The 27,402-nt window shown below is 43.8% G+C and overlaps 3 protein-coding genes across 8 annotated transcripts in view; 1 reads left to right on the plus strand and 2 right to left on the minus strand.

Annotated features, from left to right (window-relative positions):
* The window catches only part of LOC106612084 (neutral alpha-glucosidase AB), a 27,769-nt gene extending 15,905 nt beyond the window's left edge, over positions 1-11,864 (minus strand). For 2 of the 5 annotated variants that reach the window (XM_014212924.3, XM_014212921.3), the window contains exons 1-6: positions 4,641-4,946; positions 3,516-3,626; positions 3,176-3,284; positions 2,890-3,017; positions 2,352-2,531; positions 506-578 (exon numbers count right to left, since the gene is read on the minus strand). In XM_014212924.3, coding sequence (XP_014068399.3) covers positions 506-578; positions 2,352-2,531; positions 2,890-3,017; positions 3,176-3,284; positions 3,516-3,626; positions 4,641-4,660 — 621 coding nt within the window. In that variant the 5' untranslated portion in view covers positions 4,661-4,946. Of the gene's footprint in view, positions 1-505; positions 579-2,351; positions 2,532-2,889; positions 3,018-3,175; positions 3,285-3,515; positions 3,627-3,799; positions 3,987-4,380; positions 4,404-4,640; positions 4,947-11,517 lie in introns of those variants that run through there. The other 3 variants (XM_014212925.3, XM_014212923.3, XM_045724130.2) reach the window with 3 other exon arrangements.
* Positions 3,832-25,411, plus strand: LOC106612085 (phospholipase A and acyltransferase 4). Of its 2 annotated transcripts, none has more exons than XM_045724132.2 (6): positions 3,832-3,915; positions 18,994-19,098; positions 19,373-19,481; positions 23,262-23,398; positions 24,299-24,430; positions 24,633-25,411. In XM_045724132.2, exons 2-6 carry the CDS (start codon positions 19,084-19,086, stop codon positions 24,762-24,764), a joined length of 525 nt encoding a protein of 174 aa, XP_045580088.1. In that variant the 5' UTR covers positions 3,832-3,915; positions 18,994-19,083; the 3' UTR covers positions 24,765-25,411. The 2 variants fall into 2 exon arrangements, with proteins under 2 accessions (XP_045580088.1, XP_014068401.1); XM_014212926.3 differs by lacking the exon at positions 3,832-3,915 and adding an exon at positions 9,311-9,421.
* Positions 5,244-9,224, minus strand: LOC106612083 (integrator complex subunit 5). Its single transcript, XM_014212920.3, has 2 exons — positions 9,007-9,224; positions 5,244-8,798 (listed from the first exon to the last, which is right to left on the minus strand). Exons 1-2 carry the CDS (start codon positions 9,084-9,086, stop codon positions 5,825-5,827), a joined length of 3,054 nt encoding a protein of 1,017 aa, XP_014068395.1. The 5' UTR covers positions 9,087-9,224; the 3' UTR covers positions 5,244-5,824.
* Positions 25,412-27,402: the final 1,991 nt, after the last annotated feature.

Consider the following 27,402-nt stretch of genomic DNA (forward strand, 5'->3'; position numbering starts at 1 on the left):
TTCAGCCCAGTGGCAGTAATGTTACAACAGAAAGGAGTTGATTTCAGCCCAGGGGCAGTAATGTTACAACAGAAAGGAGTTGATTTCAGCCCAGTGGCAGGGCAGTAAAGTTGCAACAGAAAGGAGTTGATTTCAGCCCAGGGGCAGTAATGTTACAACAGAAAGGAGTTGATTTCAGCCCAGTGGCAGGGCAGTAATGTTACAACAGAAAGGAGTTGATTTCAGCCCAGTGGCAGGGCAGTAAAGTTGCAACAGAAAGGAGTTGATTTCAGCCCAGTGGCAGGGCAGTAATGTTACAACAGAAAGGAGTTGATTTCAGCCCAGTGGCAGGGCAGTAAAGTTGCAACAGAAAGGAGTTGATTTCAGCCCAGTGGCAGGGCAGTAAAGTTGCAACAGAAAGCAGTGTTAAAAAACCCTTTAACTGCATCTTTTGTTCAGTTTACTGATCCTAATCAAAAGCCTGGGGGGAACCTTCGTTACAGTGTTACCTCCCCCTCTCCCATACCTCCTCTCCTTCTGCCGGTTCGTTGGCAGCCTCAGTTTCTTCTTTATTCTCAGTTCCTTCTGGGTTTACCTTACTGTGAGAGAGAGAGAGAGAGAATCAGACACACAACTTGCTGACAACTGAGTAAATAAAAATCCCAAACGGTACAAGAGCCACACATGGAAAAGGGAACAGAAGGAAAATCATGACCCCACACAGCCTTCTCACTAGAATCAAAATAGTGTTAGTGTCAACCTACTTAACCTTTTAAGATTTCACTCTAATGACAAAGGGGAACAAGAGGAGAACAATTCCCTACCTTGTGGTTATTTTGAGGTAAACACCAAGGGACTAACCCCCAAGTGACTACCGGTACCCTGCCTTACACAGACTTCCTCAGCGAACACATACTACCCCTGTGAAAGCACACACTGACCGGAACGAAAGAGCCTTGAGGGGGAGTCATCGTGGTCTACTCAGTGCTATGGGATTAGACTAGGCCGCCTCTACATATCACATGACTATTGGGTCAACAGTGTGGTGAAATGGCTGTATCATGAAGACATTTGAAGTCAAGAGAAATGTGGGAGGAAAAAGGCGTGTGAACATCTCCTCTGAAGACAGGTAAAGAGCAGACCAAATGGTAGTGAGCCTAGAACTGGCCTTCATGCCTAGACAGGAAAATATGTCAGAAAATGCTACCAGCCCAAGTCACCACATCCTTGAGCCATTTGGGCATGTCATTTTTGGATGTCTAAACTACAACTCAACTCCATACTCCTACATTGCCAGCGAAGACAAATACAAACCTACAAAGGTGAAGGAATTTACCTAGAGAATACCCACTTGATGTTTTCCCACATGCTATTAACTTTGGTTTTTATCTTATAGGAGATGCTGAGAGGTAGAAGAGAAGAACGGGACAGAATGGAGGAAAATAATGATGAAATGCAGAACACAATAGCAAGCAGTGAAAAAGCAAGAAAACAAAGAAACATGTATAACAAGGGGTGCGTGGGATGTGGGGGTGCGTGGGATGTGGGGGTGCGTGGGTGCGTGGGATGTGAGGGTGCGTGGGTGCGTGGGATGTGAGGGTGCGTGGGATGTGGGGGTGCGTGGGATGTGGGGGTGCGTGGGATGTGGGGGTGCGTGGGATGTGGGGGTGCGTGGGATGTGGGGGTGCGTGGGATGTGAGGGTGCGTGGGATGTGAGGGTGCGTGGGCTGTGGGGGTGCGTGGGATGTGAGGGTGCGTGGGATGTGAGGGTGCGTGGGATGTGGGGGTGCGTGGGATGTGAGGGTGCGTGGGATGTGAGGGTGCGTGGGATGTGAGGGTGCGTGGGATGTGAGGGTGCGTGGGATGTGGGGGTGCGTGGGATGTGGGGGTGCGAGGGATGTGGGGGTGCGTGGGATGTGAGGGTGCGTGGGATGTGAGGGTGCGTGGGATGTGAGGGTGCGTGGGATGTGAGGGTGCGTGGGATGTGGGGGTGCGTGGGATGTGAGGGTGCGTGGGATGTGGGGGTGCGTGGGATGTGGGGGTGCGTGGGATGTGAGGGTGCGTGGGATGTGAGGGTGCGTGGGATGTGAGGGTGCGTGGGATGTGAGGGTGCGTGGGTGGGGGGGTGCGTGGGATGTGAGGGTGCGTGGGATGTGAGGGTGCGTGGGATGTGGGGGTGCGTGGGATGTGGGGGTGCGTGGGATGTGAGGGTGCGTGGGTTGTGGGGGTGCGTGGGATGTGAGGGTGCGTGGGATGTGAGGGTGCGTGGGATGTGGGGGTGCGTGGGATGTGGGGGTGCGTGGGATGTGAGGGTGCGTGGGATGTGGGGGTGCGTGGGATGTGAGGGTGCGTGGGATGTGGGTGTGACTCACGTATCCTTGCGAATCCGGAGGTGCTCGAAGGCCAGCAGGCCCCGGGAGTTAAGTGACAGAAGAACCTCCCGCCCCTCCATGATGTCCAATCGGAACGGCTTAGCGCTGACGATCAGCCGCTGAGAGTCTGCCCCCAAAGACAGAACCACCCCGTTCTCATCCCGAGACAGGAGTGACAAACTGAGGAAGGAGAGGGAGAACGAGGTGTGAAATAGGTAAATTGATGAGTGGAAGAAACAGAAAACACCCAACAAATGAATTATTCTGTGCCATCTTGTCTCCACTGTCCATTCACGCAGATGTATATCAGTTGATAATGTTATAACCTCCAGCACCAAGAGAGAATACACCACTTGCTGAGAGCCAGGCAATTTATCTACTGCATGCCTTCGGGTAGTGTTTTCCTGCTTCCTCCACTAACTACATTTCCTTTTAACTCCATTGCTGGTCTCTGTCCTAACCAATTCTTTAATTCTCCCCATCCACATGGCTCAATGTCACTCATCCACTACTCCAGATGGCTCCCTATGAGACTTACGGCTCTGTGGGAGGGTCATTGATGAGCACATCGGGGACCTCAAAACGAGGCTTCAGTGGCTTCAATTCATTTATCTTCACCCTGGTCATGTTGCCCTGGAGACGATAGAGCTCAAGCAGCAGACGCACCTGAGGGAGAGGGGGAGAGGTGGTGGGGGGGTTAAAAAAAAGACAAGACCAGGACCCAAAGGGGTTTCAGCACACCTGTTAATACATGTATGGATGGATGTACAATAACATATTACATCATCTGTGAATTAAAGTCTGTGTGTGTGTGTCTAACAAACCTTGTTGTTGTCATTGATGAGCTGCAGTGTGAGTTTGGTGTTGGTGAGCTCCAGGGTCTCCAGCAGCGCTCTGTATGGGGACTGGCCAGGCTTCAACGCTCGCTGACGCCTGAGTGCACAAACACACATTGAGTTAAAACGTGTTTATTAGGGTTTGTGTTATGTGAATGTAGAAGTACATATTGTGAACACTGGACCATAAGTGTGGAAGAGAATGGGGGTAGACTTGAGGACTTACACGTTACCATCAGTTACTGAGACTGACAGTCTACTCTCATTGACTGTGTACAATCTCTATGAAGGTGCTAAGTGGTGTAGCTGCGTATCATCTAGAACTCACTTGCAGAACGCACTCTGGTCACAGGTTTTGAAGTTCCCCCGGTCCACTGCCCAGGACCCACTGAGGCAGACAGCCAGCCACAACACTAACAGAGGCCCCATCTTGAGAGGGCTGATGAGAGATATAGAGAATTGGAAGTAAATGTTAAGTGGAGAAATACTACATACATTCAGCTCTGTAACGTTACAGTGATAAATAACGCTGACAAGTCATAAACATTTTCCAACTGAGATCCTCGAATACTCCCAACAGCACACGTCTGTTGTGCCCCAAGACAAGCATACCTGATTCTACTGGTCAACTGGTGCACCCGATTAGACTACAATCATCACATTATAAGGAGGAAATCATCATAGCGATCACACCCTTCACAACATGAATGTTGTACCCCACATGTGAGGTACGCGTTATCCTTGAAGTGATTCAGACAAGTTGAATCAAGTGTTTTTGTCTGGGGCTACAACAAAAATATATGCTGTACTCAAGGACACGAAGTTGCTGCTTCCGGGTACCATATCCTGTTGTTGATTAACCTCGTCTAAATGTTTTATGAATCACTAACGTTATAGCTAGTTAGCTATATATGTTAATTAGCTAGTATGCATGGGTAATAGAAAGGCCATCTTTGGCAAACTATTATCTGGCTAACATGGCTCCTTGTCATTTGCACTCGCTGTGTCCTAAAATGCTGGAAGAGCTATTCAGCTGGCTAGCTAACGTTAACTGCTAACGTCGACTTGGTCCTGTCAAATCTGGCTAGTTAGCCAACACCGGTTGCTAGCTACCTAAATCCCCGTCGTAATACAAGATTTAGGACACAAAAGACAGAGATACGCACATATATTTCACCAATCGAAATAGTTACCAATGTATGTCCATCATTATCTAGCTAGACAGATCATCATCCTGAAAGGTTAACGTTAGCTGCTTAGAGAGCGCTGTCAGGCCGCTGTTTCAATTAAAGGCTCGTGCTTCTTGATATTGACTCCTGCTATCTAGAGACAGTAAAAAGATAACTCGACCTGTCTATTCTCGGATATTGCAAGATAATCACTGTGCATGCGAAATATTTTTCGAAACCACTAGTTAAATGTATAATTTAACCGCCGAAATGCTTTGTCTTACCTTACTACGAAGGCGGCCATCTTGGTGTAGTTTCAACCTTGGCCCACCCCCGTTTCACTCAGACTAACATATCTTAGAGTAACAATATTTTTTTGTAGTCTTTAAATATGTAGGACGAAATTCGATATTGGTGGATTATTTTCAGTATTTATTGATTATATATATTCAATTTTCATCGGCAATTAGATTCGAAACTGTTATTTTGTATTTATGAGTCTTCCGGAATGATTCACCCTGTTTATCCCCTCGTATTTCTTTATCCTCTCAGACAAGGACACGTCAGCTTGAGGTGGTCAGTTCTGGAGCAATTCTCTGTGATTATTTTGTACTATGGTTGCACTACACTTGCTTATTTTTCCTTCAAGGACAAACACAGAGGCTCTACCAATACAAAACTACATTGTGAAACATTTTCAGAGCATATGGAAGTCAGAGACAATGATCTTTTACAGATATGTACAGCTCTGTTTAGAATGGCATGCACATTTGGGGTCAATTCAGATTAATTAAAATCAAATTAATGAATTGAAAATTGCCCATTAAGTGTCAAAGGTGTAGTGTTGATAGAATTCCCCTCTAGGTTGACAAAATAACAGTCTCAGCTTTGCTGCACTCTTGTACATTTATTAGGAGATCTGGTTCAAACATAAATTGTGCTGTATGTAAAGACATTTGAAGGAATATTTGTGTGATTCATCATGTACCTGCAGGTTGTGTTAGTTGATGTAAAATGATTACATTATCATTGATGTACCTTCTCATTACGAAGTTGTACTTCTGTTTCAATTCGAGAAAAAATAAGTTGAATTGAAATTCAGAACTGCTGTAACTCGAAATGTAGACAGTCAAGTTCAAAGGCCAGATATTTTAAACAAAATTATGATCACTCCCTTTTCTGCTAATTTATTTATGGTATACTGCATGTTTTTATCCCCCTACAGTAACAGCTACATACAAAATTCTACTTAATCTATAAAATGATACAAAACAGGAGAAAGATAAACAGATCTAGATTCAAGTTAGAGCAACAAACAAGAAAACAGCAAAGCAACATCTCCACAATTCCCTATCACCAACTACCACTATCCTCATCTTTCACAAACAATCCCAACTGTCCCACTTCTTGCACCTTTTTCCTCTCCATCCCTCCACCCATCCCTCTATCAGTTCTCTCCTTCCCTTGTTCAGAGCTGGAAACGCCAGCATAGATGCCCCAGCCGGTCAATGTTCTTATGCAGGACACTGTGAATGGGTGCTACGTATCTCGCCACGTCTCCGTCCCGCGAGAAATCCCGGCAGAACAGGCCCTTCTCGGCACTGAAGACAAACTTCTGTGGCATGGGGCCGTTACCCCTTACATATTCCCACACAGCCAGGAGGAGAAGCCTCACTTCGAACGGCGTCAGGTAGGGGAAAGCCTCGTGGACGTTGCCCAGCACAGGGGGCAGCAGCTGGCCCTCGCCCATACAGGACACCAGCATGCAGGAGGCCTGGAGGTGCCACGGGGAGTCCATCGCCAAAGCCTCCCTCGAAGCCTCCCAGTGGGCTAGCAGAGTGGCCAGCAGGCCCCGGAGCACCGCAGAACAGTAACAGAGAGCAGGACGCCCGGCAGCCACAACATGGAGTAAAGGGAAGAGGACAGGGTGGGCCTCGAAGCAGCGACGGATGTGTATGTCTCGTTCTACAGTTGTGCGTGCATGTTCTTCTGGCGGCCATGACAGTTCCCCGTTGGCCACGTCGGGGCAGATATTCTCCACCAGCGTCACTGCCATCATTTTGGCCGCCTCAGCGTTGATGGGTGGCGGCTCGTCTGGAACGGAGGGCTGGTGTCGGGTGCCTCCACCGTTGCCGCCATTCCCGGATGGTGTGCTGCAGCACTGGACGGTGACAGCCAGCAGAGTCTGGACGTTCTGTATGACACTGGCGGCATCGGGGTGTGGCGTAGCGCTGCGCTGCTTCAGACCCTTCCCTATCACCCCAGCATGGAACACAGACCACACACTGCCAGAGAAGTTGACCGTGGTGCCGAACCTGCAGTTGATGTCCAGCAGGGAGCCCACCCGGTCAGGGGCCAGGGATGGGGAGATCGGGGTGTCCCCTCCAATGTCCTCACTCTGCCCTCCGAACAGGTCAGTGTTTCCTTTATGTAGAGCTCCCTCCACCAGCTGCTGCAGGACACATTTGAGGGTTAGAGGGGAGAAACCTACCAGACGGGACAGGAGGAGCACCGAACAGTTCACCGCCTCTTCTCCCTGGCCTTCGTCTCTCCCCTTCCCTGTCTCTCCTCTCCTCCGCAGCGCCAGAAAGAAGTGTGTGACGGCAGCTCGACAAACAAGCAACAGGTGGGAAGGCAGGGCAGCACGGGGAAGGGGGCTGCGAGACAGGAGCCGCACGGCAGCGTGGGATACCGCCGGGTCACCGTGGAGCAGCAGAGGACAGAAGTCATGGAGGTGTCCTGAGACCGCTGCTCCAACCTGCACTGCCATGGAGGACTGAGGACTAGCACCTCCTCCTCCCATGCCTCCTCCTGGACCCCTCCTCTCCTCCTCCTGTACACTCTGCATGGCAGAGCCCAGGTTGAGAAGGAGCTGGCAGAGCTGCCTGGGTCCCAGGGTGTGTGTATGGATCTGGGCCACGCAGCGGGTCACTGCGGCAGGGATGAGGCCCGGCAGGCAGGCGGACAGTGGGGTGTGGAGCTGCCAGGCCAGGGCCAGCTGGTCTGGGTTCCGGGCCAGGGTGAGCAGCTGACAGAGGGCCTCCGTGGCCACACTAGGGCCCCCGTATACAGACAGCAGACACAGCAGACACAGCAGCTGGTGCAGCCAGAGATGACGCTTCCTCTCCAGTCTCAGCGTCTCAGCACAGAGCTCTCCCACGTGGGACTGCAGCTCCTCCAGGAAAGGGACCACTCGGGGCGCCTGGGAGGAGGGAGAGTGGGGGCGGCTGTAGTAGCCGTCGTCCCCCTCTGAGCGGGTGTAGACCAGCTTGTGGAGGTGCAGCAGGAGCATCTGGAGGAGGAGGTCGCAGGCCTCCCGGACCCCCTCGTGAGGGGAAGACGTGGGGCCGGAGATGATGACAGAGGCGGGGGTGGCCGTGTCAGCTAGGAAGCGGAGGATGCGTGCCCCTCCAGCAGGGCTCTGGGAGATGAGGTGGACAGCCAGCCCCAGCATGTTGTCAAGCTCATCCCTGGGAAGGCCCTGTAGAACAGCCTGGAGCTGGAGCAAGACTGGAGGCCGTAGAGACTCCACCAGCTCTGTAGATACGGCGCCCAGAAGAGAAGGAGACAGCGCCGCCAGCTGGAGAAGGAAGGGCACTGTGGCTCTGCGGAGCTGGGCTGAGTGCTCCAAGGAGGTGGACCCAGAGCTGGGGGATATAGTCGGGGGACTGAGGCTCTCCTGGAACATCCTCAGCAGCTCCCGCCGGATGCTGTCAGAGTGCCGTGCCGCCAGGTGGCCCAGGATCCCCACCACAGAGCCGATCTTAGGCACTCGGCTGCTCTTGTCTCCCTGACACTTGTCAGCCGTCCCGTGGGAGCAGAAGTCTTTAAGGCCACAGGCCAGGACACGGCTGATGATGGTGCCCGGGAAGGAGGATCCGATGTGGGCCACCACCCAGTCGAAGTGGGGGGAGTGCTGCACGGAGGTGTCCAGGAGAGCATCCACACATTGGTCAGGACACCAGGCTATCATGGCCGCCAGGCACTGGGTATAGGCCTCCATGAGGGAGCGTGTAGCCGCACAGGACATCCACAGCTGCAGCAGCTCGTTGAGGCTGGAGGAGTGGGGAGCTGCCCTGCGGCCAGCATGCTTGGAGCTCAGCTGCCCCAGCAGGTCTACAGCCCAGGTTGAGACAAGGGGAGCCCAGGCTCGGGGGTTGAGCTTAATGAACTCCGCCAGGACGCCATGGACCTCCGTGATGACATCCTCCAGGTTGGAGTCCCCGTCGCCATCGCCATTCGTCTCTAGATTGTGAAGAAAGGCTGAGACGTGCTCGTTGTACACGCCCCTTAGGTGCTCGAGGACCGCCCCGCGACAGGCTGGCACAAACCGTAGTAGACGCACGGCACAGCGGGCATGCTCGCGGACGCTGAGTTTACGACCCTGGGTCTGGTCCACGCCACTGATGAAGGATTTTATCTCCTGGGACAGTTCCTGGGGGCTACACACACGACAAAAGTTAAGTTTCTCTCTAAAAACAATTGGTATCAATTGTATTTTCTCTCAGACTATAATATTTCATAAATATGCTTGAAAAATGCTGACCACTGCATCTAACCTTAGCACAATAACAGCCTTAGAACTTGTTGGTACAGTAGGGAAGCAGCCACATAGCTACAACTACTGGCTAGCTATGCTAACCAACTCACCTAAATGCATTCTGCGGTGTGTGAGTGAGAGAGGTCTGCATGGTGACTGTCAGGGAAGTCCTGTCAAACACGGCACACATCGTTCAACTTCCCAAACTGAAAATAGAACCATAAGAACGCTCCCCTTATATCATCATATTTGACGTGTAGAGCTGATTATTCGTAGCTCGTTACAAGTGCGCTCCAAAACCGGAAGTCTTTATTTTCTTATTCTATCGTTGTCTTTCGAGGGGTAATTTATTGCCATCTACTGGCCTGACACTGTACTTGGAAACTACGTCAGCACGCACGCTGCCAGGAGATACGCCCTCGGATTTGTTTGCTTTTTTTCGAGTCAGCTGATCGTTGACGTCAAACGTTATTTCTGTGTTCGATGTAAAGCAATCAACATCGTAGCCACGACACCGAACTTACAGTAAGTTATAAGAATGTACAAGTATTTAGTGATTATCTGGACTAAAGTACTTGTGAGAATTACAAATATCTAGCTTGCTAAATGGGATCGAAAGTCTTGACAGCATGCAAACATAGTCTATGTCGTGTGCCGTTTGTGGTCAGTTACAGTAACGAAGCTACAGTAGCTAGCTATTTCCTTGCAAAATGAATGTTTTTTACAGTAGCGGTGCGTGGATAAAATCACTGAGGAAGCCAGAAAAAAAGCCATATTACAATCTATGTGTTGTGATAATTGTGTTGTTTGCTCTATAACCTGTTAAGTAATATGTTGTCACAGTGATATATAGGCCTAAAGCCCGAGACAATAAGACAGTTGCAGAATAAATTCACCCAAACCGTTGTTTTATCACAAGACCGGATAGCAACCTCTTCGGTTTAGTCCACATAGCATATTGCATGTAATAGACAGTTACATGACCTCAAGCAAGTTAATGTTTCCGACATTTTTGGACCACTAAACAACTATTGATTTAGAACCACAGATATTTAGCACAAGTTGCAAAGAAAACAGGAGTTGCCTCCACTATTCCAACACCATTTCAATTTCAACATCATCAAATCACCTCTGCTTAGTCTAATACAGTGACAACTAAAATATACCAAAAACAATTTAGTCCAATCAACGTAAGATAAATATTATGTTTTTATTTATTTAACCTTTATTTAACTAGGCAAGTCAGTTAACAACAAATTCTTATTTACAATGACAGCCTACAAAAAGGCAAAAGGCCTCCTGCGGGGACGAGGGCTGGGATTCAAAATACAAAATAAAATAAAAATATAGGACAAAACACACATCACGACATGAGACACCACAACACTACATAAAGAGAGACCTAAGCCGACAGCAGCATGGCAGCAACACAAAAGCACAGCATGGTAGCAACACAACATGACAACAACATGGCAGCAGCACAACATGGTAGCAGCTGTCGTGACGTGACTCTCATTAATGTGATGACTGTTATATATCGAATAATTACCTACTATGTGTAATTGTTACCAGATTAAATTAATCATGTAACAATTAACTCATTAGGGCTTTGGTACACCGCGGGAGAAATTGTTTAACGAGTTACCATCTCCCGAATTAAGTCAAAGATATACAGTGGGGGAAAAAAGTATTTGATCCCCTGCTGATTTTGTACGTTTGCCCACTTACAAAGAAATGATCAGTCTATAATTTTAATAGTAGGTTTATTTGAATAGTTTATTTGAATTCCAGCCTTGTGTAGGTCTACAATCTTGTCCCTGACATCCTTGGAGAGCTCTTTGGTCTTGGCCATGGTGGAGAGTTTGGAATCTGATTGATTGATTGCTTCTGTGGACAGGTGTCTTTTTTACAGGTAGCAAGCTGCGGTTAGGAGCACTCCCTTTAAGAGTGTGCTCCTAATCTCAGCTTGTTACCTGTATAAAAGACACCTGGGAGCCAGAAATCTTTCTGATTGAGAGGGGGTCAAATACTTATTTCCCTCATTAAAATGCAAATCAATTTCTAACATTTTTGACATGTGTTTTTCTGGATTTTTTGTTGTTGTTTTTCTGTCTCTCACTGTTCAAATAAACCTACCATTAAAATGATAGACTGATAATTTCTTTGTCAGTGGGCAAACGTACAAAATCAGCAGGGGATCAAATACTTTTTCCCCCCACTGTATCTATCAATAACAGTCACTTATTAATCATTACCTCATATCAGTCTCATTCTGAACATCGCAGACTTCTGGAATCTGCACAAACCTGAGTCTTACTGATCATTTTGTACCACACAAATGTATTTCATTATTTATTTACTAACAAAGTAAAGATAACACAGGATACACACAGACACACACACACAGTATAGGTAATTGATTAGAAACTTAATATGATGACAACAGGTCCCTGGCAGACTAACACAATATGACAGTTGTTACAAAAGATGGAGAGTTAAAGAGAGAGAGAGAGAGAAAGAGAGACAACACTTGGATCATTTGGGGAACTACGCTCACAGTAACCCTAATACTTTGCCCCGAACTGCTGCCCCTTTGGGTAAGAAGTAATGCATGTATTTACGTGTTGAAGGTCTTTGTCGTGTATCTCTGTTGCACCCATGCCTTCGTGAAAAGGGTTCGATTGGGCCTTCTCCTTCGGATGGGCCTTCTCCTTCGTTCTCAGGTGTAAGGCTCTGATTGTCCACAACAGGTCACAATGTCCTTCTTAGTTGTCTGTTTACTTGCACTCGTTCTGGATGAGTGGTCTTCTGAGGACGGCTAATCAGCCGTGTCGATGATCCCAAGTGGTGATGAAAGCAGTGTAGTCGGCCATGATTTGAAAAGAGTAACCAGATGTTCCTACTCAAATTCCCTTTCTTAGATACAGCTACTCAACCGTAACATTGACTGTTAGAGGCTACTTCGTCTTCTTCAACATCATGTTGATTTTCATTGGTTGTGACCTAGCTGCAGCTTATGGTCTGTTTAGTCTGGTATGTTAATTCTTAACTCAATCTTTTATACCCTCTGGGTAAAAGGGGCATTTTCATCATGATGACATTCTCGCTGGGCTCCCTGGGGCATGGCTAGTTAAGAGGCAAAGTATTATAATTACTATGATCTTGTTAGAGAACTAAAATCACAATTCTATCGTCACAAAAACATTCTCTTCATCCTTGATATTTTCTACGCCACGTAAAGGATGTAAACCTGATATACACAGTGTAAAAGCTCCTCAAGTTACAATTCTTTCGTTATAACGTGTTTATACCATTTTTAATGACATTAATTTTCCAAATTCCATCTTTCATCATTCCCAACATTCAGATGTTGAAATATATTGTCCCAGTGTTCCTTGTTGGATGTTGTGGGTGGCAAAATCATCTGTAACAAAGATACATTCCATTCACCCATACTAGAGACCAAAAGGAGTCATCTGCTGCCTACAATTTACGATCGACGTGAGTTGTCATAAAACCCCCCACATCAATCCCTTCCCCCCTCTGTGGGTGAGAGGGCTCTGTAGACGCTGATCTTTGGATCCTCAAAGGAGAGTCATGACACAGCACAAACCATGGTACAAACATTATTGGGCACAGACAACACCACAAAGGGCAAGAAGGTGGAGACAACAATACATCACGCGAACTGTCAGTAAGAGTGTCCATGATTGAGTCTTTGAATGAAGAGATGTAGACAAAACGGTCCAGTTTGAGTGTTTTTTGCAGCTCGTTCCAGTCCTTAGCTGCAGAGAACTGAAAAGAGGAGTGACCCAGGGATCTGTGTGCTTTGGGAACCTTTATCAGAATGTGACTGGCAGAACGGGTGTTGTATGTTGGAGGATGAGGACTGCAGTAGGTATCTCAGATAGAGGGGACTGAGGCCTAAGAGGGTTTTATAAATAAGCATCAACCAGTGGGCCTTGAGACGGGTATACAGAGATGGCCAGTTTACAGAGTAGAATAGAGTGCAGTGATGTGTCCTATAAGGAGCATTGGTGGCAAATCTGATGGCCGAATGGTAAAGAACATCTAGCCGCTCGAGAGCACTCTTACCTGCCGATCTATAAATCACGTCTCCGTAGTCTAGCATGGGTAGGATGGTCATCTGAATCAGGGTTAGTTTGGCAGCTGTGGTGAAAGAGGAGCGATTACAATAGAGGAAACCAAGTCTAGATTTAACCTTAGCCTGCAGCTTTGATATGTGCTGAGAGAAAGACAGTGTACCATCTAGCCATACTCCCAAGTACTTGTATGAGGTGACTACCTCAAGCTCTAAACCCTCAGAGGTAGTAATCACACTGGTCGGGAGAGGGGACTTCTTGCTACCAAACCACATGACCTTTGTTTTAGAGTTGTTCAGAACAAGGTTAAGGACAGAGAAAGCTTGTTGGATACTAAGAAAGCTTTGTTGTAGAGCGTTTAACACAAAATCCGGGGAGGGCCCAGCTGAGTATAAGACTGTATCATCTGCATATAAATGGATGAGAGAGCTCCCTACTGCTTGAGCCGTGTTGTTGATGTAAATTGAGAAGAGCGTGGGACCTAGGATCGAGCCTTGGGGGTACTCCCTTGGTGACAGACAGTGGCTGAGACAGCAGATGTTCTGACTTTATACACTCCACTCTTTGAGAGCGGTAGTTAGCAAACCAGGCCAAAGACCCCTCAGAGACACCAATACTCCTTAGCCGGCCCACAAGAATGGAATGGTCTAGCTTATCAAATGCTTTGGCCAAGTCAATAAAAATAGCAGCACAACACTGCTTAGAATCAAGGGCAATGGTGACATCATTGAGGACCTTTAAGGTTGCAGTGACACATCCATAACCTAAGTGGAAACCAGATTGCGTACCCGAGAGAATACTATAGACGTCAAGAAAGCCAGTCAGTTGATTTTTTACAAGTTTTCCAACACTTTTGATAAACAGGGCAAAATAGAAATAGGCCTATAACAGTTAGGATCAGCTTGGTCTCCCCCTTTAAATAAAGGACGAACCGTGGCTGCCTTCCAAGCAATGGGAACCTCCCCAGAGAGGAGAGACGGGCTTGGCGATGATAGGGGCAGCAAACTTAAAGAAGAAAGTGTCTAAACCATCCGAACCAGATGTTTTTTTGGGGTCAAGTTTAAGGAGCTCCTCTAGCACCTTGGACTCAGTGACCGCCTACAGGGAGAAACTTTGTAGCGGGGCAGGGGAAAAAGATGGAGCACCATCAGGGATAGTCGCATTACAAGGGGTGGGATATGATGAAACGTTGAACGGTTCAAGGAGTCATGGCAGAGTCAAATAGGAATCCTGACTTAATGAAGTGGTGATTAAAGAGCTCAGCCATGTGCTCCTTGTCAGTAACAACCACATCATCAACATTAAGGGACATGGGCAGCTGTGAGGAGGAGGGTTTATTCTCCAGGTCTTTAAACGTTTTCCAGAACTTCTTGCTGTTAGACCCACATAGAGAGAACTGCTCCTTAACATGTTAGGGCTAGGGGGCAGTATTGACACGGCCGGATAAAAAACGTACCCGATTTAATCTGGTTACTACTCCTGCCCAGTAACTAGAATATGCATATAATTATTGGCTTTGGATCGAAAACACCCTAAAGTTTCTAAAACTGTTTGAATGGTGTCTGTGAGTATAACAGAACTCATATGGCAGGCAAAAACCTGAGAAGATTCTGAACAGGAAGTGGCCTGTCTGACAAGTTGTTGTTCATCTTGGCTCTTTTTATTGAAGACTGAGGATCTTTGCTGTAACGTGACACTTCCTACGGCTCCCATAGGCTCTCAGAGCCCGGGAAAAAGCTGAATGATATCGAGGCACCCCCAGGCTGAAACACATTATCGCGTTTGGATAGTGGCTGGTCAGAGTACTCTGAGACTCAGGCTCGTGCACGAGGGCACGAGATGTTTTTATTTTCTCTCTCTTTGTACGTATACACGCTTTCCCGGTCTGAATATTATCGCTTTTTTACGAGCAAAATTGCATAAAAATTGATTTTAAACAGCGGTTGACATGCTTCGAAGTACGGTAATGGAATATTTAGATTTTTTTTGTCACGAAATGCGCCATGCTCGTCACCCTTATTTACCCTTTCGGATAGTGTCTTGAACGCACGAACAAAACGCCGCTATTTGGATATAACAATGGATTATTTGGGACCAAACCAACATTTGTTATTGAAGCTGAAGTCCTGGGAGTGCATTCTGACGAAGAACAGCAAAGGTAATAACATTTTTCTTATAGTAAATCTGACTTTGGTGAGTGCTAAACTTGGTGGGTGTCTAAATAGCTAGCCCTGTGATGCCGGGCTATCTACTTAGAATATTGCAAAATGTGCTTTCACCGAAAAGCTATTTTAAAATCGGACATATCGAGTGCATAGAGGAGTTCTGTATCTATAATTCTTAAAATAATTGTTATGTTTTTTGTGAATGTTTATCGTAAGTAATTTAGTAAATTCACCGGCAGTGTTCTGTCGGAATGCTAGTCACATGCTAGTCACATGCTAATGTAAAAAGCTGTTTTTTGATATAAATATGAACTTGATTGAACAAAACATGCATGTATTGTATAACATAATGTCCTAGGGTTGTCATCTGATGAAGATCATCAAAGGTTAGTGCTGCATTTAGCTGTGGTTTGGGTTTATGTGACATTATATGCTAGCTTGAAAAATGTGTGTCTGATTATTTCTGGCTGGGTACTCTGCTGACATAATCTAATGTTTTGCTTTCGTTGTAAAGCCTTTTTGAAATCGGACAGTGTGGTTAGATTAACGAGAGTCTTGTCTTTAAAATGCTGTAAAATAGTCATATGTTTGAAAAATTGAAGTTTTTGCAGTTTTGAGGTATTTGAATATCGCGCCACGGGATAGCCCATAGAGGTTAACGATACCACTGAAAATATCAAAAAAGATGGTCCAGGTGTCTTCGAGGTGGCCGATAACACCCAGCAACAGTCAACAAAGAGTTATTTGAAATTGTGATGCGTAAAACCAGCAAATCGAATTGTTTGGGGAAACTCTCCTGCCATTGTTAGGCTCAACAGTTTTCACATTTCTCACTTCACACTTCTGTGTGAATTTCAGTCAGTTTCTTTCCTAGCAGCTTGGTAGCTTCGTAGCCTTATTTATTAAGCTTTATATAACAAAATGACCTAGAGATTGTCTTTTAATTTTTGGCTTCAGAAGTAGGGTCAGACTGAACATTACTCACCTAGTTTTGTGTTGGATGGTATTTCCATGTTCCGCTGTGTTTCTTATGCAGGTTTTGGTTTGTTAGAAGTTTTTTTTCTTCTTGATAATCCTTGGTAGTAATAGTCCATTCATGTAATTTTGTTCAAAATTAAGGTTTTAGGTATGGAATTGTGATTTGGAATGAGGGTTTTGATGTTTTGATGTCCTAGCAAAAAAATGCAAGTTTATTTACATTTATCGAACTCTAAATTCTATCTTTTTGCAGAAGAACTCAAGAGCCCATGCTCTCTGTGTCTGTTCGCTCTCTCTATATATATATTTAAGATGCGGCTGTCCATGGTTCTGATTTCTGTGTGTGCGTTTGTGCAAGTAGAAAAATATGTTGACACCCTACTTGTAGAGAAACTCCAATGCCATCCTCCTCTCTTTCATGTTGACAAAACGGTCTATCACTCTGTCATACAGTACAGGCTTTTATTTCTTGTTGTCCTAGGCTACCTGGCTAAAATGGTTGTTTGCTAGCCTAACTTCCATTCATGGGCAAAGTTAGCTCGTTAACATTACCCTTCTACATCTAGCTACATATTGAACTTCCATCCTCTCAGGCCAGATGCACAACAATGTTTGAATTAATGGTTGGATCAGAATCACCGTTATAATCATTGGCCAGTAAGGAGAATTAAGTAAAACCACATGTCCAAATCCCTATCTCCATCCATGGCTAATTTAGGAAAGGGACAATTTTAGCTAGCTAGCTAGCCACCGGAGGACAACAACAAAACAAGATGCAACAATTCAAGTTGTTTCTGTCAATGACGTATGCGCTCAATGCGATTTGATAGGAGTGACACCAAAATCCAAGCTGGCTTCCCTTGACACTTTCTTTTGGTGTGCCAAGACCATTCACAGTTGAGCTCGCTCAGTTTAGATCAACGCTGATTGGCAAATTTTTTATACTTTTTATCAAGGTAGGCCAAATGCACGCATGCTTCCCTTGCATTCCATTCAATGCCATGGGCGGCAACAATGTCATACTCGTTTGGATCAGACAGCATCAGATAGATGGCCTACTCATAAAGAGACAGAGGGGCACTCACATGCTTTCTCCGGTGAGATACATATGGAGCCAGATAGCTGCCAAAAGGTTGAACGTATGAATCGTTAGGATCGTAAGAAAATCCATACGTGAAACATTAAACGTAAATGTGAAATTTCATCTGTGAACATACAAACACCATGTTATGATTACGGACAAAACTTTTAGTCTTGAACAAATCTTGTGTTGCAATTCGGATGTACAATAATACCTTTCCGACTTTTGTCAATTTCATCTCACCAACAATAAAAACTTGTGAGGAGTACTATGAGAACAAGCATAACACAGTATAAAAAAAACGGAAGTCTGGGAAACCGGAAAGAGGTATCCTGCACGTTTTCAAGTTAAAAGTCTCCATTCTATATTACTAATAATTCAATGTTTAATTTAGGCCTATCCACAAACTTGTAGGCATTGCAATTTAGGCTATCATTTTGGGTACTGGTGTCTTGCAGAATAATTGTAGAACTCTATTTGTGTTTTATTACTGTTTTTATTATAGGCCTCCCCTTAAAAAGAGACCCCAGCTCACAGGCATCTAAATATAGCCTCTAAATACATTTGAAACTAAATAGTTGAAGAAGCACATGCAGTGGCTGATAGGATAGGGAAAACCAATCTGGCAATAAGAATAGGCTATTCATAGTCTTGACCATTTGGGACCCCTTGGCTATTTAGCTCAGGACAGGTTATAGCCAAGACTTAATAAATATTTCTTGAATCTAATTTATTGATATGGATATAGCCTCTGTGTGATGGGGTTGTGCAATGCAAATGGCTATAAGCCTACATACAGAGTGGAATTCGCAAATACAACAGTCAAAATGCCTAGTATAAGGCCTACAGTCCGTGCTCCCAAATACTGGAAAAAGTGTACATGATCACCACAGTAGCCCCCACGCGGCTATAAAAATAAATAATGCAATTATATGACTGTTAAATAACACACACCAGTATATTTAGATAGTGGAATAGGCCTAAATCATATTTACTTTCTATTTTGCAGCTCAGGCGGTTATTCTAGACAAGGCTCTTCTGTGTCTTTATAATATAATTCTCACACAAGTCATTTGCTGAAGGCACAAGCCTGTATTACGTCATCTACTGTTATAACGTCGTTATCGAATGCCGTTCTAAAACAAGCTCTAGACTTTTATTCTGGAAATGAAACCGGAAGCTGCAAATCAACTATAACGTTTTGGCTAGAGTTGCTTGATTGACTAGCTATCTTTGACTAGCTACATTCGGTTCATGTCCTTTGCAGATGTCACATTCCTGACAAAAGTTTGTGCGTATAAAAAAGATCTGTAACCGAGTAAAGGGAGACGTAAAGTAAGAATTGAACGTGTAAATGTTCATTCATAGTCGTAACATACGTTTACAGATCTAATTTAACGGTTACGTTTTCTGTTTCACACATGGATTTTCTTCCGATCCTTACGATACGTACGTTTAACCTTTTGGCAGCTATCTCGCTCCATAGATACATTCAGCCTCTTGGGAATTGAAGAAAAATTCTGAAACAGAGAGACAAAAGTCATTGGAAAATTATATATTTTCTTTTTTTTGTTCTTTTTTTTTGTGTAGCCTGGCTCCCCTTGGCATCCATGAATACACTCCACTGATTTTCCATAGACACCAGAACATAGTGAAATTAGATCAGTATCTAGTTTATTAGCCAATAGATTGCCTAATATTTTGTTAGCTAATGTCTTAGGAAAACAGGCCTCCTAAATATAACCCATCGATTTTGTTCTGACTTTACAGGGTTGAGATAAAAGCTCAGGAAATAGGAAACGTAAAGTTATTTACAAGCAGAAGGGAAATCAAAGCTGTGAAAAGGAAATAACGGTAACCATGGCTCCGACATTGGTAAGTAAAGTCCAATCCAAATGTTGATTGTGTCCACTGTCTCTGTGTAGTCTGTTTTTATGCAAATATTTACATTTTGTTTGTACAAAGTAGTGTTTGCACGACGAAGAACTTAGCTTTGTTCCCTGATCTGAGCACGTTCCCTTTCAGAACGGCATACTTGGCAGTTGGTTGGTGGTTGCATACTTTAACAAGAGGGTGTCTAGCAACAACACCCCTGTATGTGGCAATACATAGATTTGCTAAATCATACTTATTATTTCTTCCTTGACAGTACGATGAGAAGCCAGAGCCAGGGGACCTGATTGAGATATTCAGAGGGAATTTCCAGCACTGGACTTTGTACGTTGGTGACGGTTTTGTCATTCACCTGGCCCCACCCTGTGAGTTATAGAGTATGATCAAATCTTTATTTTAGAAGATATAGTGCACTCAACAATTTATATACAGTAGCGTACATACAGTGGCTTGCGAAAGTATTCACCCCCCTTGGCATTTTTCCTATTTTGTTGCCTTACAGCCTGGAATTAAAATTTTTGTGGGTTTTGTATCATTTGATTTAAACAACATGCCTACTACTTTTGAAGATGCTAAATATTTTTTATTTTGAAACAAACTAGAAATAAGACAAAAAAAACAGAACTTGAGCGTGCATAACTATTCACCCCCCTAAAGTCAATACTTTGTAGAGCCACCTTTTGCAGCAATTACAGCTGCAAGTCGCTTGGGGTATGTCTCTATAAGATTGGCACATCTAGCCACTGGGATTTTTGCCCATTCTTCAAGGCAAACTGCTCCAGCTCCTTCAAGTTGGATGGGTTCCGCTTGTGTACAGCAATTTTTAAATCATACCACAGATTCTCAATTGGATTGAGGTCTGGGCTTTGACTAGGCCATACCAAAACATTTAAATCCAAAACGTTTAGCAGTATGCTTAGGGTCATTGTCCTGCTGGAAGGTGGACCTCCGTCCCAGTCTCAAGTCTCTGGAAGACTGAAACAGGTTTCCCTCAAGAATTTCCCTATATTTAGCGCCGCCCATCATTCCTTCAATTCTGACCAGTTTCCCAGTCCCTGCCGACGAAAAACATCCCCACAGCATGATGCTGCCACCACCATGCTTCACTGTGGGGATGGTGTTCTCGGGGTGATGAGAGGTGTTGGGTTTGTGCCAGACAAAGCGTTTTCCTTGATGGCCAAAAATATAAATGTTAGTCTCATCTTACCAGAGTACCTTCTTCCATATGTTTGGGGAGTCTCCCACATGCCTTTTGGCGAACACCAAACGTGTTTGCCTATTTTCTTCTTTAAGCAATGGCTTTTTTCTGGCCACTCTTCCGTAAAGCCCAGCTCTGTGCAGTGTACTGCTTAAAGTGGTCCTATGGACAGATACTCCAATCTCCGCTGTGGAGCTTTGCAGCTCTTTCAGTGTTATCTTTGGTCTCTTTGTTGCCTCTCTGATTAATGCCCTCCTTGCCTGGTCTGTGAGTTTTGGTGGGCGGCCCTCTCTTGGCAGGTTTGTTGTGGTGCCATATTCTTTCCATTTTTTTAATAATGGATTTAATGGTGCTCCGTGGGATGTTCAAAGTTTCTGATATTTTTTTATAACCCAATCCTGATCTGTACTTCTCCAGAACTTTGTCCCTGACCTGTTTGTAGAGCTCCTTGGTCTTCATAGTGCCGCTTGCTTGGTGGTGCCCCTTGCTTAGGAGTGTTGCAGACTCTGGGGCCTTTCAGAACCGATGTGTATATATACTGAGATCATGTGACAGATCATGTGACACTTAGATTGCACACAGGTGGACTTTATTTAACTAATTATGTGACTTCTGAAGGTAATTGGTTGCACCAGGTCTTATTTAGGGGCTTCATAGTGAAGGGTGCGAATACATATACACACACCACTTTTCCGTTTTTTTATTTTCCTGAATTATTTTAAACAAGGTTTTTTTTTTTTTACTTCACCAATTTTGTATTTTTTGTCTATGTCCATTACATGAAATCCAAATAAAAATCTATTTAAATTACAGGTTATAATGAAACAAAATAGGAAAAACGCCAAAGGGGCAAGAATACTTTTGCAAGGCACTGTAGATATAGAGTACAGACAATGGCTTCAGAAAGTACTTTTTCCAAATTTTGTGGTTACAAAGTGGGATTGAAATGGATTTAATTATCATTTTCTTTCAAGAATCTACACAAAATACTCTGTCAAAGTGGAATTAAAACTAATTTAATTAATGGAAAATAAAACACTAATATACAGTGCATTCGGAAAGTATTCAGACCCCTTGACTTTTTCTACATTTTGTTACGTTACAGCCTTATTCCAAAACTGAGTAAATAGTTTTTTCCCCCTCATCAGTCTACATACAATACCCCATAATGACAAAGCAAAAACAGTTTTTTATAAATGTTTGAAAATTGAAAGAAAATACAAAACTGAAATATCTCATCTACATAAGTATTCAGACCGTTTACGCAGTACTTTGTTGAAGCACCTTTGGCAGCGATTACAGCCTCGAGCCTTCTTGGGTATGATGCTAGAAGCTTGTACTTTGCTCCGTTTATCTTTCCTTCCATTCTGACTAGTCTTCCAGTCCCTGCCACCACCATGCTTCACCGTAGGGATGGTGCCAGGTTTCCTCCAGACGTGATGCTTGGCGTTCAGGCCAAAGAGAGGCAAACTCCAAGCGGGCTGTCATGTGCCTCTTACTGAGGAGTGGCTTCCGTCTGGCCACTTTACCATAAAGGCCTGATTGGTGGAGTGCTGCAGAGATGGTTGTCCTTTTGGGAGATTCTCCCATCTCCACAGAGGAACTCTGGAGCTCTGTCAGAGTGACCATCGGGTTCTTGGTCACCTCCATTACCAAGGCCCTTCTCCCCCGATTGCTCAGTTTGGCCTGGCGGCCAGCTCTAGGAAGAGTCTTAGTGGTTCTAAACTTCTTCCATTTAAGAATGATGGAGGCCGCTATGTTCTTGGGGACCTTCAATGCTGCAGAAATTTGTTGGCACCCTTCCCCAGATCTGTGCCTCAACACAATCCTGTTTCGGAGCTCTACTGACAATTCCTTCGACCTCATGGCTTGGTTTTTGCTCTGACATGCACTGCCAACTGTGGGACCTTGTATAGAGAGGTGTGTGCCTTTCCAAATCATTCCCAATCAATTGAATTTACCACAGGTGGACTCCAATCAAGTTGTAGAAACATCTCAAGGATGATCTATGGAAGCAGGATGCACCTGAGCTCAATTTTGAGTCTCATAGCAAAGGGTCTGAATACTTATGTAAATAAGGTATTTCGGTTTTTATTTGTATATATTTGCTAGCATTTCGAAAAACCTGTTTTTGCTTTGCTATTAACAAAATGTGGAAAAAGTCAAGGGGTCTGAATACTTTCTGAATGCACTTTTTCTTGATTGGATAAGTTTTCAACCCCCTGAGTCATTGTTAGAAATACATTTGGCAGAGATTACAGCTGTGAGTCTTTCTGGGTAAGTCCCTAGGAGATATTGTACACTTGGATTGTACAATATTTGCTCATTTTTCTTTTAAACAATCTTCAAGCTCTGTCAAGTTGGTTGTTGATTATTGCTAGACAGCTATTTTCAAGTCTTTCCATAGATTTTCAAGACGATTTAAGTCTAAACTGCTACTAGGCCACTCAGGAACATTCATTGTCACCTTGGTAAGCAACTCCAGTGTATATTTGGCCCTGTGTTTTAGAATATTGTTCTGCTGAAAGGTGAAGGGGAAAAAAACGTTTTATGTGACTTGTTAAGCACATTTTTACCCCTGAACGCATTTAGGCTTGTCATAACAAAGGGGTTAAATACTTATTGACTGAAGACATTTCAGATTTTCAATTTTAATTCATTTTTACAAATTTTGAAAACCATCATTCCACTTTGGCATTATGGGTTATTGTGTGTAGGCCAAAGACACAAAATCTCAATTTCTTCCATTTTAAATTCAGGCTGTAACGCAACAAAAATGTGGAAAATGTCAAGGGGTGTGAATACTTTCTGACAAAAACTAATGTGACAAAACTCAACTTTAAACTCATCTTTGGCACTGATGATATGTTTTATGACATGTTTTGTCTGTGCACCCCCTCCCTTGGAACTTTTCCCTCTCCTTCTCCCATGTCTCTTTGCTCCCCAGCCGAGGTCCCTGGAGCCAGTTCCAACATCCTGATGTCTGTGCTCAGTGACAAAGCTAAGGTGAAGAAGGAAGAGATCTGGGACGTGGTGGGGCATGATCGGTGGTGCATCAACAACCAGCTGGATCAGGATTACCAGGTCAGTACCAGTAAGTACAGTATGGTTGCGACCCAAAATAGCACCCCATGGGGCCCTGGTCAAACATAGTGCACTATGTAGGGAATAAGCAGTGGTGTAAAGTACTTAAGTAAAAATACTTTGAAGTACTACTTAAGTCTTTTTGGGGGTATCTGTACTTTACTTTACTATTTATATTTTTGCCTACTTTTACTTCACTACGTTCCTAAAAAAAAAGATGTACTTTTTACTCCATACATTTTCCCTGACACCCAAAAGTACTCGTTACATTTTTACAGAAAAATGGTCCAGTTCACACACTTATCAAGAGAACATCCCTGGTCATCTCTACTGCCTCTGCCCTGGCAGACTCACTAAACACAAATGCTTCATTTGTAAATTATGTCTAAGTGTTGGAGTGTGCCCTTGGCTCTCTGCCAATAAATAAATAAAAGAAAATGATTCTGTCTGGTTTATTTAATATAAGGAATTTGAAATGGTTTATACTTTTACTTTTGGTACTTAAGTACATTTTAGCAATTCCATTTACTTTTGATACTTAAGTACATTTAAAACCAAATACTTTTAGATTTTTACTCAAGTAGTATTTTACTGGGTGACTTTCACTTTTACTTGAGGCATTTTCTATTAAGGTATCTTTACTTTTACTCAAGTATGACAATTGAGTACTTTTTCCACCGCTGGGAATAAGGTGCCAGCCTGTGTGATCCTATGTGGCTCAGTTGATAGAGCATGGTGCTTGCAATGAGAGAATTGTGTTTTGATTCCCGCTGGGGCCACCCAAATGAAAATATATGCATGCACTAGTGTAAGTTCGCTTAAGATAACAACGTCTGCTAAATGGCATAAATTGCTTAGCATAAAATTATCTGCTAAATGTCATGCATTATATTATTATAGGTCAGACCCATCTGTGAGATACTGAAGGAAGCCCAGGCCTATGTGGACCAGGAGCTGCCCTTCTGTGTCTTCAAGGGGAACTGTGAGCACTTTGTTACAGAGCTGAGATATGGGAAGGCTGAGTCTCGACAGGTAGGTACAATGGACTGGTGCTCATCAATAGGTGTACTGTGCTCAGCATAGATTTATCTTGTGAGCCATAATGACATTCTGAAGCTATGAATGTGTGTCAAGAGAGTGTAGAGTAACTGGATTACTTGTTGTTATACATTCAAAGCAGCTATGACTATTTCTGAATCAGTCATTCATTCAAATTAATGTTTTTTTCTGCCAGGTTCGGCGGGCTGCGGAAACAGTGGGAATGGCCGCAATGGTGGGCTTCGGAGTCCTTGCTGTTGCAGGTGTCGCGGCGGCCATCTTTGGAGGTGGAAGCAAAAAGAAGAATAAAGGAGGAGAATATAAGTGAGCACCTGTATGATAGCTTCCTGAGCAGCCAATCACCAATAAGCCTGATAGAGATTAATTATTCAATTACAGTACTACTGCCCTCGTCACTTGAATAATTCTGTGGTTTTCAGAAGGGAGGATTGAGTATTTCCGTACATCTTTTTTTTTTTACTTTTACAATTACACAGACGTGATTTGAAAGCACAAAGGAAACGAGGAACAGTGTCTTGTTATAATTCCAAGGTTTAAAGCCTTGAAGGTGTCATAGCCTTGCAGGCTGCTAGCTGATTTAACAAAAAAATTGTCAGTTACTTATAAGCTATGAAGTTTCCCTACTAAAGTTTCAACATATTTATGTAGACTGAGATCTGTTTATAATGGGATAAAATGGTATTCCACTGAAGTTCTGATATTTCTATAATGAAGTCAACTGTCTTTAGGACCCACAGAACTACTCCTGGTTAGGGTCGGAGTGGATACATCCAGTGGGCTGTCTTGAGACCCACCTGTTTAGCTAATAAAAAAATAAAAAATATATATATATTTAAAAAATGTGTGCCTGTTTTGCATGTTATTTTGGCATTAAAACGTGTCACATATCAGTTTGCAGACATTGTAAAAAAAAAAAAAAAAAAGAATCATTGAGTTAATAAAACAAAATACAAACATGGTCTCTTTTTTGCTTTCTTGAGTAAGGCAGCTCCAACATGCAGGTGTTTCAGCCTAGCTCAGTGCTTTCTGTGGTGGAGGGGCAGCCAGTGGAAAATACGGAGCGTAGGGGTTGGTAATGTTCTCTAGTTGCGCCGTGATTGGCTCAGTGTTTTGTCACTCATGGGGACACTACGTCACTGCAAAATCTACGGCTAGAGCTTGAAAATTCAAACCCCTTGGGTGCTGCCATAGAGTTACATTGGAAGTGCCCATCCAAGAACCTCAAGGTCATTGGCCACAGATAAAAATGATGTCAAATCACGTTATATCTACCGTAGCTTTGATTGGACTGATCATGACAACATCATACTTTAAAAATCTTAGCTAGCAAGCTAGACAAGCAGTCATCGTCATGAATTATGTAGACAATCTACTGGAAAATCCTTTTCAATCCTTGTAATATGAAGAGAAATTATAGATAAAACGTATTGGTGCTCATCGGCCATTGGACATGAACATTACACAACAAGTTGGAAATCACAAATTCAACAATGAGTGGTTTGGAAGGAATCGGTGACTAACTGCAAGCGTTGCAAAGCAATCACTAACCTGCTATTCAGTGGAGTGGGTGTGTGGTCCAAGTCTGGGTTTAAGGGTCTCTTTTCCAAGCTTAAAATAAACATTCAACACCATTGGCCAAAAAAGTTGTAGTACATTGGCCATACTCTCAATGCAGCATAACTTCTGCCACGTTCAAAACAACTGGAAACTCAGAACTGGGAATTCTCAGACTTCGGTGAGTTCAAGAGAACTGGGAATTCTGGGAAAAAAACTAGCTCTGACTGGGAAAATACGTTTTTAACGGTCATCCAACTTGTAATTCCAAGTCAGGAACTCTGGCCTCTTTCTAGAGCTCTGACCTGAAGATCACTGAAGTCATGATTCAGCCTTGTTTTTTTCCCAGAGTTCCCAGTTGTCTTGAAAGCAATATAAATCCAGAGAATGCCAGACTTTGATGACAAAATTTTCCCACAAGGACCGCCGCGCCAACTTCCTGTTCAAGTGAACACAGCACAATAAGGTGAGTCCAAAAATGTATTGTATGCAGCTGCATAAATGATGTAATATGCCAGGAAGATATGTATACTGTAGCTAAGAAAGTAATATTAAGTGTATGTTGTGTAGTAAGCTATTAGTAGCCCATGTGCCTCACCTTAATAATTTGGTCCCTTTCCCCCTCATAACTTAGCCTACTGTTCTGACTTGGAGGTGTACATGTAGCCTATAGCCTGTAAGAACAGCCCATGTTCTAAATTCTGTCGCTGTACATTTCAAAAGTGCAGAACAAATAGTTATGCTATGTCCATCCTAGCTCGCTCATTAATATCTTAATAGAAATGACAGATTTCCTCTGATCCGCTCGTCGTCCCCTTCTGCCATAGTTTGTACATCTCAATTGTCAGTAGAAACCACATTTGTTTAAGCAAGTCAGCCATATCAGCTATGTTTTTTTAAAAGGCCGTAAAAGAGGTTGAATGAACTGCTTTGCTGCTAAACAAGGCTCCACTGATAACCAGGTGTAGCAGCGGTAATGATTCACTCCATGGTGCTGAAAAGAAAGCTCTGCTGTTGGGACAGCTTTATGTAGATCCTAACAGTTTGTTACAGTTATAGTGTTTAGTGTTGTGGCTTTGCTGGCATGCATCTAAAATATTTTGGGGGAGTTTGCCCCACTGGATACATCTAATGCTCCTTATATCGCCTTGAAATGACTGACAAAAATCTAAATCTTTATTCATGAGTATACTAGCAATTTCTAGATGTTGGATTGAAAATATTTAATCTTAACCTGTGTTTGATCTGTAAACTTGTTTGCACATGAATTAAGTTGAAATATATTGATAATGAATAAACTGAACCTGGTCATTTTAGATGAGTTGATCTGGTCTTGACATGCTCTGTATTGTAAGTTTGTACATTTTTAATAAACATTATTTGGTCTGTAG

The sequence above is a fragment of the Salmo salar genome, chromosome 09, assembly GCF_965601325.2.
Source record: "Salmo salar chromosome 09, fSalSal1, whole genome shotgun sequence".
NCBI lineage: Eukaryota > Metazoa > Chordata > Actinopteri > Salmoniformes > Salmonidae > Salmo > Salmo salar.

Bases quoted from the DNA above. Each gene is read 5' to 3' on its own strand.
- LOC106612083 (XM_014212920.3), bottom strand. From the start codon at position 9,086: ATGTGTGCCGTGTTTGACAGGACTTCCCTGACAGTCACCATGCAGACC. The intron at 8,799-9,006 runs GTGAGTTGGTTA...TCGTGTGTGTAG, and splicing joins ACACCGCAGAATGCATTTAG to CCCCCAGGAACTGTCCCAGG.
- LOC106612085 (XM_045724132.2), top strand. The intron at 19,482-23,261 runs GTGAGTTATAGA...TTTGCTCCCCAG, and splicing joins CATTCACCTGGCCCCACCCT to CCGAGGTCCCTGGAGCCAGT. The intron at 24,431-24,632 runs GTAGGTACAATG...TTTTTCTGCCAG, and splicing joins GGAAGGCTGAGTCTCGACAG to GTTCGGCGGGCTGCGGAAAC.